The sequence below is a fragment of the Mytilus edulis genome, chromosome 13 (genome assembly GCF_963676685.1).
Source record: "Mytilus edulis chromosome 13, xbMytEdul2.2, whole genome shotgun sequence".
Lineage (NCBI taxonomy): Eukaryota > Metazoa > Mollusca > Bivalvia > Mytilida > Mytilidae > Mytilus > Mytilus edulis.
This window is the reverse complement of record NC_092356.1, coordinates 35,780,979-35,795,141: the sequence shown is the minus strand read 5'-3', so window position 1 is coordinate 35,795,141 and position 14,163 is coordinate 35,780,979. Positions and strand designations below refer to the sequence as shown.

General features: G+C 32.3%; 1 protein-coding gene across 2 annotated transcripts; it reads right to left on the bottom strand.

Annotated features, from left to right (window-relative positions):
• Positions 1–2,900: 2,900 nt before the first annotated feature.
• On the bottom strand, positions 2,901–9,752 carry LOC139500678 (uncharacterized). Of its 2 annotated transcripts, XM_071289476.1 has the most exons (3): positions 9,690–9,752; positions 5,981–7,656; positions 2,901–3,345 (listed from the first exon to the last, which is right to left on the bottom strand). In XM_071289476.1, the coding sequence occupies exons 2-3, from the start codon at positions 7,645–7,647 to the stop codon at positions 3,261–3,263; spliced, it is 1,752 nt and encodes a 583-aa protein (XP_071145577.1). In that variant the 5' UTR covers positions 7,648–7,656; positions 9,690–9,752; the 3' UTR covers positions 2,901–3,260. The 2 variants fall into 2 exon arrangements, with proteins under 2 accessions (XP_071145577.1, XP_071145576.1); XM_071289475.1 differs by lacking the exon at positions 9,690–9,752 and having other exon boundaries at positions 5,981–7,667.
• Between the last annotated feature and the right edge of the window lie 4,411 nt (positions 9,753–14,163).

Genomic DNA, 14,163 nt, shown 5'->3' with positions numbered 1-14,163 from the left:
GATGAGAATAACAAAAATAACATAAAAAAAAAAATACATGAATTTGGGATAGAAAAGTACCGTGACACGTCTTATAGCAATGCGAATTCACACTCAGCAAAACAGTCACAATCGGGAATAAGTCACTTTCGGGAATCAAAAGATCAGACGACGTAATGACAAACCACAATCTAACACGTGGTAAAAATGTCCTTAGTTAGTTTGGACAAAGACACATCGTATGGATCAACCAATTCGTGATGTTGTCCGTAAAATTTACGAGTGTCATTTTTAATCTGTCCTCCTCATAACTGTTTAGAGCAGTTTTTGCGTTAGGAGCACACTCTTGTATATGAAGTACGTATAGTGGGACTATGCACGAGAATAACGTATCAATTTAGATATGTAAACACCATACAAAGGGGCAGAGGGTATGCTACTGCTGAGAAAGGGAAATTGATAATTGGGAAGTTGAAATCGTCCCGTTTATCATAGATTTTCGTGGGAAGTCGTCCATCTGTGTCAATATTGAGGAAACGATCAAGGTATGAAACAGTCCTTCTAGTATCAGTAGTATCCTTAATTTCAAGTTCACTGGAATATATGAGATGTAAGTATTGGCTGAAATATGGGTTATTCAATGATAGGACATCATCAATATATCGGAAAGTAAAATAAATGAATTTCGCAAGGTGCTTTTTCTTTTTGTCTTTTGGAAGGTTCTGAATGAATTCTGTTTCATACGAGTACAAAAACAAATCGGCCAGTAGGAGTGCACAATTAGTACCCATTGGAATACCGACTGTCTGTTGAAATATAAATCCTCCAAACTAAAAAAATATATTGTCGATCAAAAAGTTCGGCATTTTGATAATATCATCTACAGTATATTTTCTGGAAGATTCCGTGTGGTTCTTCACAAAATATGAATTATGTTAACCCAAAACAAGAAATTTGTATCTACGATTCCCATTTTAATAGAATAAGCTCTGTTTAATGAGATGGTGAAGTCGATCTTTCAACTGAGCATGGGGAATAGTAGTGTAAAGCGTAGAAAATCAAAAGTCTTTATGTTGCTGCAAAATTGCAAAGATTGTGATCGAAGATTAAGCAGTAGATCTTTCGAATTTTTGATAATCCACATCTGGTTAACACCACTGGTAGAATATATCTCATCACAATATTTTTGTAGCCCATCTTTAACTGTAGAAAGAATAGTAGTCAGTACTTTAGAAAAATGTTTAGTCTAACATTTTGATGACCCAGCTATGTATCGTTTTCTTTGATATTGATACCAAAAGAAAGAAGGAAAAAAAATGTGATTTTGTAAAATTTCGTCCTTGGTAAATGATGTTAAAGAATATGTAGGATTACCAGTAATTATCTTTATTCCAAGCTCTGTTGTGAGACATTGCAAATAACATGAATAATGGTTTTTACATATGAAGACAATATTATTGGAGGCTTTATCTGCTGGAACAACGACATATTTGTCATGCAAAACGGATAAAGCATCCACAACATCCGGAGTATTGAAAGGGTTAGTAACTCTTGTGCTCATAGTACATCGTAGTTTTTTAATGCGCTTCTGAATGCATGATCGAATAGCTTTGATCCATTCAGACAAAGTGTGCAGTTCTGGTTTGTCTGGTTCGCGCTTTACCCATTTTCTTGCATAGTCCTCAACTGCATCCATCAGTAACTTACAGTTCTTTTTCCAGTTGATGGGCTGGGGAATTCTATATTTTAGTCTTTGGCTAACAACTCTCTTAGCTGTTCATTGATAACGATGCCAAGGTCACCAGTAATAACATGACCAGCTGGACTATAATTGTATTGTGACGATGCACATGAGCAATCCGGAGGTTTGGATTTCACGATCCTTGAGGTTAAAGGCCTCTAAAAACATCTTGTGGTTGAAAATCTTGGATGCAATAGACTTGTTGTAATATAAGAAATAACAGGTGTAGCTTTATTTTTGAAGTTATCGGGTATAGATTTTTGTACAGATTTCTGATGGAAAATATTGCTAATATTTACAGCATCTAAACCTTTATTGGCGAATTGACTAAACGTGCATGTTCGAAATAGATATACAATCAATGTATTTCCTGACGCGCGTAAGAGAAGCTCATGGTCGATGGAACAACACTTACATTAAAAGTAAAATATCGTATCAGAAAACTCATAAAACAAAATCAAAATCAGATGAAACCTCAATCATGTCAAAATATATTCCATAGAAAAATAGACTGTTCCTTAGTTATTAGTGGATCCATAGTGGTGATTATATGAGTAAACCCCAGGTGAATATTCGTATTCAAGTAAAAACCAGGAACAGAGGATGGTATCGTGGCTACAATAGATGGAAAATATCAATCTGAGAAAACAGCTTACTTGTAAATTATCATTTAAAACAACTTAGTGAAAGCTGCTACAAGTAATCTCTTTTCAATAGCTAACTTCTAAGCAGCAACCCTTTATTAGAACAGTTAACTTGTAGAAATAAAAACCCTTATCAAATTAGTTTGCATGTAAGCAACCCTTCAGTTTGCTTCTAAGCAGCAATCTTCTAAATGAGTAAGCTATAGAATTAAGGATTTATTTTGGGGAAACAAAACTATGCTTTATTGTAGGAGATATAATATTACATATGAAACTTCAACCGTTAATGATTAGATATGTCTCGTAAGTGTTTATATAGATATTACAAACGAATCATTTGTGACGCCTTCCATTTATGCATGTTGCTCAAATAAAACAACTATTATCGTCACTTGTCTTTCCTTTATCTGAAGAAGATCTAAAAGGCGGGAAAAGGGACATTCAAAAACTCAGATGCCAACTTGAAAAGAGTGTCGATGAGACAACAATAAAACTATTTAAACATGAAATATGATGTGGACCAAAAGAAATATATATGAAACAACAATAAGTTTATTTAAACATGCGATTTTGTGTTTAATAGTTCATTTCTAACCAGAAGCAATACAGTTGATATGTATATCATTAACATTTACATGTATGTCACAACAAAACATTTAAAATGCAATCGGAGGCAAGACTACAAAGTATAAATCATTCAAGACTACAAAGTATAAATCATTCAAAGGAATGTAATGAAAATTTTATATCTGTGGCGTATATTAAATATTTAACTAAATTAGACAAGTCCTTTACATTCTTTGTTGACAATACCTAAACTAATTTACAAACAGATGTATTTGTATATTAATACCTTTTTTATAAACCAATTTTCTTATATTGTTATATTTTTGACATTATAAAATAATATGAAATTCATCCTCAATATCACTATGGTTACATAAAATACCTGATCTTTCATTTCTTGCTCTTTTTGTGAATCTACAATATTCAATTTTAGCTTGTATGAACAAAGTCTATACTTAATTTAAAATCTAATACAGTGTAGATATACGGGTTTGTTTTTTTTTTTTGTCAAGTAAACTGTAATTTAAAATTATCAACCAGAATCAACAATTGCAGTAGCAGTTCATATCTAAATTTCTAAGCAGTCAAAATATGTTTACAGAATTCTATATGAAGATTTTTTTTTAAATTAGATGCATTATATAACCCCTATATTATATAACAGGTGAAATATAAACTTTCCATTATAATGCAACATAACTCCAAGATATACATAGCTTCAATAATTTGAAAGTTCTTTAACCTCCACTGGCAGACATAAGCTATCAATAAACTCATTTTCAAATCATTTAAAACATTGTAAGTAGTATGAGTGATAATGGTTTGCCTTGTAATACTCCCTTTTCTACAAAGAAAATGTCAAACAATTCTCCTTTTAACTTTACACAGCTCACAGTATTATCATGATTATCATAAACAGATTTTATACTTGAAAATAGTTCACCACTCATACCACATTTTGTAAGTTTAAATATAAAATATTTCTATTCAAGTTGTCAACATGCACTTTTATAATCTATAAAACAACAATACAGTTTTTTTCTTTAAACCAAAATATTTAAAAATAACTGATTGTAATGGGAAAATAGCATCATTTGCACCATGACCTGGATGTAAACATGATTCTCGGTTTTTTTATATAGATTAGACCGTTGGTTTTCCCGTTTGAATGGTTTTACACTAGTAATTATGGGGCCCTTTATAGCTTGCTGTTCGGTGTGAGCCAAGACTCCGTGTTGAAGGCCATACATTGACCTATAATGGTTTACCTTTTTTAATTAATTGTTTTTTGGATGGAGAGTTGCCTCATTGGAACTCACACCACATCTTCCTATATCTATGAGATATAGTGTAAACGTGGACCACACAGTGTCGATGAGACAACAATAAGTGAATGTAAACATGAGATATAGTGTAAACGTGGACCAAACACAGTGTCGATGAGACAACAATAAGTGAATGTAAACATGAGATATAGTGTAAACGTGCACCAAACACAGTGTCGATGAGACAACAATACGTTAATGTAAACATAAGATATAGTGTAAACGTGGACCAAACACAGTGTCGATGAGACAACAATAAGTGAATGTAAACATGAGATATAGTGTAAACGTGGACCAAACACAGTGTCGATGAGACAACAATAAGTGAATGTAAAGATGAGATATAGTGTAAACGTGGACCAAACACAGTGTCGATGAAACAACAATAATTGAATGTAAACATGAGATATAGTGTAAACGTGGACCAAACACAGTGTCGATGAGACAACAATAAGTGAATGTAAACATGAGATATAGTGTAAACGTGGACCAAACACAGTGTCGATGAGACAACAATAAGTTAATGTAAACATAAGATATAGTGTAAACGTGGACCAAACACAGTGTCGATGGGAAGACAACAATAAGTGAATGTAAAGATGAGATATAGTGTAAACGTGGACCAAACACAGTGTCGATGAGACAACAATAAGTTAATGTAAACATGAGATATAGTGTAAACGTGGACCAAACACAGTGTCGATGAAACAACAATACGTTAGTGTAAACACAAGATATAGTGTAAACGTAGACCAAACACAGTGTCGATGAGACAACAATAAGTTAATGTAAACATAAGATATAGTGTAAACGTGGACCAAACACAGTGTCGATGAGACAACAATAAGTGAATGTAAACATGAGATATAGTGTAAACGTGGACCAAACACAGTATCGATGAGACAACAATAAGTGAATGTAAAGATGAGATATAGTGTAAACGTGGACCAAACACAGTGTCGATGAAACAACAATAATTGAATGTAAACATGAGATATAGTGTAAACGTGGACCAAACACAGTGTCGATGAGACAACAATAAGTGAATGTAAACATGAGATATAGTGTAAACGTGGACCAAACACAGTGTCGATGAGACAACAATAAGTGAATGTAAACATAAGATATAGTGTAAACGTGGACCAAACACAGTGTCGATGAGAAGACAACAATAAGTGAATGTAAACATGAGATATAGTGTAAACATGGACCAAACACAGTGTCGATGAGACAACAATAAGTTAATGTAAACATGAGATATAGTGTAAACGTGGACCAAACACAGTGTCGATGAGACAACAATACGTTAATGTAAACATAAGATATAGTGTAAACGTAGACCAAACACAGTGTCGATGAGACAACAATAAGTTAATGTAAACATGAGATATAGTGTTAATGTGGACTAGACAGCGATTAGTTAAACACAATAAATTTGGACATAAGTTAACCAAAATAAACATGAAGTATGGGTGTAAACATAGATGTGAGCGCAATATGTTAACTTATATAAAACGTCTTTACAAGATTTAACACTCTCCAGCGATGTAAAGCTTTTTAATCTGATTTTGTTCAAATAGACTGGCAAAAGGGAGAGAGGGTCGGATATGTGCGTCTTTAAACCTGATTTATGGCGATTAAAGTATCTTATTTTATCCGAAAAATGTTGTAAACAAACGTCGGAGATTATAATAATAAAACAGAATAAATAATAAGAATCTTACCTTTTCTTACATAAAATTGCCATTGCATTTGAACTATTGCATACTAAAAGATTGCCTGAGTCAAAATATATACTTGTTGGATTAATTATACCGTCATCTGTGTCACAAATTACGCTTGCAAAACTTCCATTAAAATAAATGGACACAACATTATTTGTTTTGCATCCTGCTATTAAAATAAAGTTTTCTTCTGATGAAATTGACCTGGGTGATACTAAATTTGAATCTTTATATGTCCAAATAGAATACCCTTCCATATCATAACACTGTACTGTGTCATTGCATTCGTCAGAACAGTAAAGTCTTTCATTTTTAACATGGACATAAAATATTCCCACACCTTCAATCGGTAAGCATGCGCTTACCTTTCCAATTAAGTCCATTATCAAAATTCCTTCAGTCTTGACGACGACAAACAATCTATCTTTATCGTATGAAATACCATAACATTTGTTTTTAAAAACAATGTCGGGCTCCGATTTGTTATTTGTCAAATCGATTATTCCGATTCTATTGCGAGTACACCATGGGAAACTAATTGCAATTTTGTTACTGCAAATCACGGCGATATCAAATGGCCTACCGGTCAATTTAATATTGCGATTAGGAGTTCCATCCTCATTTAGAACTATTAATCGTTTATTACGAGCATGTGAGTCTACAAAAATCATCTGTTTGTTCGGAAGTATGACGCAACTTAATATGATACTTCTAAAAAAAAATTCCTGTGGTATCTTGATTTCTAACGCTTTGGATAGTTTTAATTGGTGGTCAATGGGGCATTGTCCTCTGTTTTTCTGCAAATTACAATAACCGGTATCTAGTGTGTTTACTCGAATATCCCCGAATGACTTTATATCTGCGCAAGTAACGAATATATCTTGATTCACCTCCAAAGTTATGTTAATGTTTTGGATTAACTCTAAAACCGATGTAAGCATAGACTCATTGTAATGCAATGTTTTTCCGAGAGCTTTTGCCCCGATAAAAGTTTGTGTATCTGACGCATATTCCTTCAAAGTATCCATCTGTTTTCGTATTTCATCAAACTTTTTCAGGTGATCGTTAAGAAACATAACAATGTTGTCGATTTTCAGGTTAAATGTTTGGCATTTTCCATTTAAATCTTCAATAATTATACTTTCTACCTGGTCTAGCTTATCGTTAATACATTTTCTATAGCTTCTAACTTCTTCAAGGATTTCATTTTTTTGTTTTTCAATTTCTACCTTATTGTTTTCTCTATCTTTTATAATGTCTCTTAATTGATCTACGACGTCGGCTATATTTGATTCTAACATTGTGACAAATGTTGAAGTTTTAGCGTTCTTACTGACATCACTCAAACGTGCAGCTGGCACACATTTTCCATGAGTATTCTGCGTACATGTCAAACATATAATCTCTCCATGTGAAGAACAGTACAAGTCCTTTTTCTTATCGTGAACTTCACAGTATTCGTTGAGAGGTATCTGTAGTGATGCTAGCAACTGGTTACCTTCTACTGATATCACATGATGGTTCCTGAAATATCTGTTTGCATTGTGGTTCTCAGAACAGGTAATACAAAGGGGCTCTTCACATTCAGTACACCATTTTCTAGCTGTTTCTGTCTTGCTTTTGAATTCGCATGGACTGCAAAGATCTTTTTTATCATTTACGTCCATATTTTAACGCTTCAAAGAGCAGAAAAGAAATAGGATTTACTGTCATTGTATGATATGTCGTAACTAATTAATTGTGCACGTATAAAAGATATGGAAATACACTGTTTCTATCAGTCGAATTAACTAGAAATAGAGTTGGCATTCCAATAATCCCTCCTAAATCACCATGTTTTACTTAAGTATTGATTTGAAACATCATATATTTGGGTTTCGATCACTTCTTGCGAGAAATGTTAAGATGAAAAAAGTGAAAATATACCAGCTGTGGTAGGGGTTTAATCTTTTATATTTTGTTGGTGAGAAATAAGTTCTGACTTGTATTCATTATTGTAATATGATTCAAAGTAAGAGGGCTATGCATCATAGGTGTCATGACTGGTTTCAAGTTTGTGATGTCTTAGTTAAGGTAGCACGGTTGTATTTGCATTCCGGAACATAGGTTGCTCTTTTTTTTGTGTACCCTAATTAAGTCAGTGTATGTGAACAGTGTGATTGGACGAAAAATACAGTACTAACTGAACATACTTTCCGGGATGAACGAAGTGTAGAATCATATGAAATAGTTTTACATACAGGTGAAAGTGATTTATTGAGATTTGTTTATTTTTTGTATTCACTGCATGATAAAAAAAAACATAAAAGCACTAGTCTAAGATTTTGAGAAATAGCAAAAAAAGTAAAAGGCCATGAAACGTATTAAAACTCATTTCTGATTAGTACTAGTATAATGAAAGTACTTCAGTTAACTGTGTGAGTAAATGTTTGCCAGTGTTAGAAAGTGGTGAAAATTCCTTAAATGGCTATCATTATCCCTTATGGGCCAGGAAATACTACCTACCCGCCTATAGTTAACACATAATTAAGGATGTACTTAGGTGAGGTTAGGTAACAATTACGAAATTAAGAAATTAAAATTGATACTATGAGCTGGTAGAGCATCAATTAAGGATAAAGATAAGCTGAAAATATTGACAGGTCATGGACCTCCTTTTCGAGATATTTGAGATTTAAAATATGGCGGAAAAAGGCTGACTCGGACTTTTACCTTATATTTGCATTGGTATTATTTGGATCTCAAAACAAAAGAAAGAAAATTAAGAATCTTCTCAAATTTTGGTAAATGGCCTTTCATGAGCTATTAAGTCTAATATGAAAAACATAAATGGGTTTTATGGGGCAAAATATTTTACATTGTCTTGTATGGAAAAACATCAAGGAGTCTGAAAATTTGACACAAATTCAAAAACCTCACCTAAGTACATCCTTAAACAAAACTGGTGTACATGATTATCTAGGTGAATAGATAATTTAAAAAAGCGCCTTCCGTTTGGCCCCTTCTGTATGAAAAATCAAATAATTACGTCAGTTAGATTTCTTTAAACACATGTAATTAGTTTTGATTCCTTCGGAAATATAATTCCTTAATAACAATCTATGTTTTTTCTTTGTTGTGATGTTATGCTGTTGTTTCAGAAAAAGGGAGAAGGTTTGGATCCATTAAAACGTTTAATCCTGCTGCAAATGTTTGCACCTGTCCTAAGTCAGGAATCTGATGTACAGTAGTTGTCGTTTGTTTATGTAATATATACGTGTTTCTCGTTTCTCGTTTTGTTTATATAGATTAGACCGTTGGTTTTCCCGTTTGAATGGTTTTACACTAGTAATTTTGGGGCCCTTTATAGCTTGTTGTTCGGTGTGAGCCAAGGCTCCGTGTTGAAGGCCGTACTTTAACCTATAATGGTTTACTTTTTAAATTGTTATTTGTATGGAGAGTTGTCTCATTGGCACTCACACCACATCTTCCTATATCTATATACCGAAAGAAATTATTACATATGCATTATGTAGTATGTTTATTTTTTTGTCGACACTTTTTAAAACAATGGCGATCGATAGAATAACTATAGATATGACCGCGGATACTAGAACATTTCGATGAACATTGTTATAAGGATATTAAAAATAAATTTTGCTACAATGCACATACAAACATATGATTCTCTATCTATCTGCTTATATTTACCAATATATGAAATACTTACAATCAAATAGAAGAGACATAAATATTTTGCCTTAACGATACTATAAATCCATTGCTGGTCGACAGTTATCAGTTGTTTGATCTTCTATATGTTATGCGTAAATATTGATTTCCGTGTCCTTTATCTTTGTGTGTTAAATTAAAAGTATTTCATTTCATTTAAAATCAATTTAAATGGACTAGACAACATGTCAAATCTAGTATTTCGTTATTTGATATTCGATATTCGATTTTCAATATCCAACCAGATGCTTACGTCCGGTTTTACATGTATATTCAAATTTAGTTGAAAATCATAAAAAATATAATAATTGATAACTATTTACACCACTGGGTCGATGCCACTGCTGGTGGACGTTTCGTCCCCGAGGGTATCACCAGCCCAGTAGTCAGCACTTCGGTGTTGACATGAATATCAATTATATGGTCATTTTTATAAATTTTCTGTTTACCAAACTTTGAATTTTTCGAAAAACTAAGGATTTTCTTACCCCAGGAGTAGATTGCCTTAGCCGTATTTGGCACAACTTTTTGGAATTTTGGATCCTCAATGCTCTTCAACTTTGTATTTATTTGGCTTTTTAACTATTTTGATCTGAGCGTCACTGATGAGTCTTATGTAGACGAAACGCGCGTCTGGCGTATAAAATTATAATCCTGGTACTTTTGATAACTATTTACACCACTGGGTCGATGCCACTGCTGGTGGACGTTTCGTCCCCGAGGGTATCACCAGCCCAGTAGTCAGCACTTCGGTGTTGACATGAATATCAATTATATGGTCATTTTTATAAATTTTCTGTTTACCAAACTTTGAATTTTTCGAAAAACTAAGGATTTTCTTACCCCAGGAGTAGATTGCCTTAGCCGTATTTGGCACAACTTTTTGGAATTTTGGATCCTCAATGCTCTTCAACTTTGTATTTATTTGGCTTTTTAACTATTTTGATCTGAGCGTCACTGATGAGTCTTATGTAGACGAAACGCGCGTCTGGCGTATAAAATTATAATCCTGGTACTTTTGATAACTATAATCAAAGCATGATTTTCATTGTTGAAAGATACGTGGGAAACCGTTTTATGACCCCTTTAATTGTCTTAAACTTTCGTTGTCCTGAATGTAAACCCTTATCAATGCTTATGTAAGTCGCATATTTGTCTTTATATAAATAGATGTTTATCAATAAAACGTCATCAAACTATGATTTTATATCTTTTATTTCTGAAAACAAAAACAAAATCCGATCACTCTTGAAACATTTAGAAATATAAATAGAAATATATATGGAAGCCCAAAAAAAGAAATGGATAGTGAAAACCTACCTGAGACCGCAAAAATAATTGGAGAACCCCCTGTTCTTTCAATGTCCATAAACTTCGACGAAGTCATAGACTCTATATATATATACAGATTGTATCAAAAGGATTTCCCAGAATAATGTCATCTTCGATATCTACGGACGGCTTAGATTGTATCAATTACATGTCAACTAACTCAATATAAATTATATACGATAAAATGTTTCAGATTTCATAATAGATTGTCTTTAAAAATCTAGCTTTCCACAAGTATGTTTCAGAATATGACATGTTTGATGTTAAATTGAAACTTATGATAGATCACAATCATATGATAGATCACAATCACCTTCTATGAAATGTAGAAATCTTAATCAATTTGATTATTGCATGATTTGAAATGGCAAAACAAGATTCAAATGATTATACCAATCAATTATCTATCAATTTATTTTAAAAAAAAAACCAACAGAATTATGATATATTTATACTTAGTTTGAAGTTACCATTAGTTATAAAAATCTTTTTTAAATGCATGATACTTGTTTTAATAGCATGAATAAATTCGAATTTTAAATGTTACTTATTATTCATTTTGATCTGAGATTCAAATAAATAATAAGAATGTCCTCTGAAAGAATTCATTTCCCAACGAGCCACCAAACTCCTTTTTAACGCTGAAGTAGAATTGTCAATACGATTATTGGTTTTTTTTCTTTGACAAAACAAAGCTATGCATTGTGAAATCTAGGACAAAACCGGGTGGTACACATTGAAAAAACCGGTTTATTCCACTTTGACATGACCAATTTCTTGCATTCCATAAACACAGAATTACAAGTATTGAGGTGATCAAAGTGATTAGTTTTGCAAAAACCATGTCAATATCTTTCTTTCTGTACTTTTTTTCTGTAAAATGGGAATAATATAACAAGAAATTAAACAAATTCGAGGCAAGGTTCGCTCAATTCGTTATTTTGACATGCATTTTTACTGATATCTCCGTAAATCTAGAACGCTTGTAGAAAATATAACATCTCACAATAGAAAATATTTGTATATGCATATACATTCTTCGATATTAAAAAATAAAATAAAGAAATAAGCAGAAACCTACCATTTCTCTGTCTAATGATGTTCCGTCATCCTGCCGGATGTTAGATACCATCGAGTCTAAACATATTTTGTCGGCGTAGTTTAGACATATTGTACATGTTGTAGTTGAGTTCGTTTGTGCATTTTCACCAGATGTAGATGTATATCTGAACACTTCAAAAATTGATAATTCTTCTTCTCCAAAACTTCCATGCGAATAAAACAAAACAACTCATTGTCTATAAGTGATATAACAATTTCAAGTACCATTCCAATTTCAGTTGTGAAGTAAACGAAAGGCGAATAATACAAACGACATTCAAAGTAAAACTCATTATTTGAAACAGAACTGAAAGTGGTAAAATACGATTATGGACCAAAAGATAAACAATAGCATAAAAAGACATGAAAAGCGTTACCAACACGAACCCCTCCATTTACGGGAAGTCGTCTCAGATGCTAAGTAAGAGTAAGCAGATCATGTTCAACATGTAAAATCCGTCGTATTGCCCGAATCAATTTCGAATTTTAGGGAAAATTCGAGTAAAACTTTATGAAAGATTTTGAAACCGAGGCGAATCAAAATTCTCCAAGTAAAGACATTATTTCATTTAAACGTAACGAACAATAAAAACAATTAAGAGTTCATTAGTTAACGGAAAAATTAAAATAGGCATATGTTAGTTTGGTCTTTAACTACTTTATACTGCAATGAGTCAGAGCAAAATCAAGCTAATCTTTTTTCAATGCTATAAGCAGGTTATACGTAAATATTTATATGAAAAAAAATGAATTCCCTGCTACTTAATCAATGATTATGTGTCTATCTAATTTCTACATTTGAAAATACCTGTACCAAGTCAGGAATATGACAGTTGTTGTCTAATCGTTTTATGTGTTTAAACATTTGATTTCCCATTTGATTAGGGATTTTCCGTTTTAGATTTTCATTGGAGTTCAATATTTTTGTAATTTTATTTTTCACACACTTTTGTAGTAATAATTTTCATTTTTGGCTTTCGCATGGCATTTTTGTACAATTGTGTCATATCAGAAAAAGAGAACGATACAATAGTGTCAACAGTCCATACGAAGGAAGATCTTTTGAATATAGCTAACGTGGTTACGTCGCACTTTAACAGAATTAAACTAAGATATTAGAAACATATACGATCATGGTGAATATAGTATAAATAAGTAAAACCTGATTCTAATATGACTTTATTCCTATTTCATGTAAGATGATAGGCAAAGTCAAAATCTGTTTGAGCAGTTCCAATCCTTCTCTCATGTCTTATGACTTTGCTGAAAGATTTACCTCATGTTAGATCGTGTAAAGGACATCAATAAATAATAAGTTATTAGAATATAAGGATTTTAATGGTAAATGCACGAATGGAAAACTGAAAGTCGTCAAAACATGAAAACATTTACAAACGATGTTAAGAATTTGAATTGTATAAAATAAGAATTATGTTATACAGTATGAAAAGTCTATTGAATAGTTAAGATTTAAAACTGTCTTTGAAATACAAGTTTTCAAACAATGTTTTGGGGCTATTTAAATTTAGAGCATAATTCAATAAACACCTTCTGAAAATCCGTGGGAGTTACAGAAGGTTTAAATTGGGAGGAGAGTATTTAAAAACCATTTAAAGTATAACAAAAGACAATCATTGACAAGGTCCCTAGTTTGAACGGGGTCATAAAACTTTGACAGGATTTACAATGATGTGATGCAACATATACATTTGTATGTACAAAAACAAATCGTTGTTTTCGCATATCATTGATTTTTGTACCATAATTATTTTTCTTTAATTCTATTTAAAGTACTCATTTATTTAACTGTTGCGTTAGTGCTTAGCAATTTGACTCAATAGCTCATATTTGATTTATATTATTTCAAATTATAGTCTGCAATAAACAATTAACAAGACTCGATATTACATATTCGCATTGGTAAGTATTTTAGTCTTTACAGCATCTTAGTAGCCATTATGATGATCTTCGAAGACTATTGATGGTCACATTACACGATATAAACATAGACATATCAATTAATAGATAGCGACCTCCTG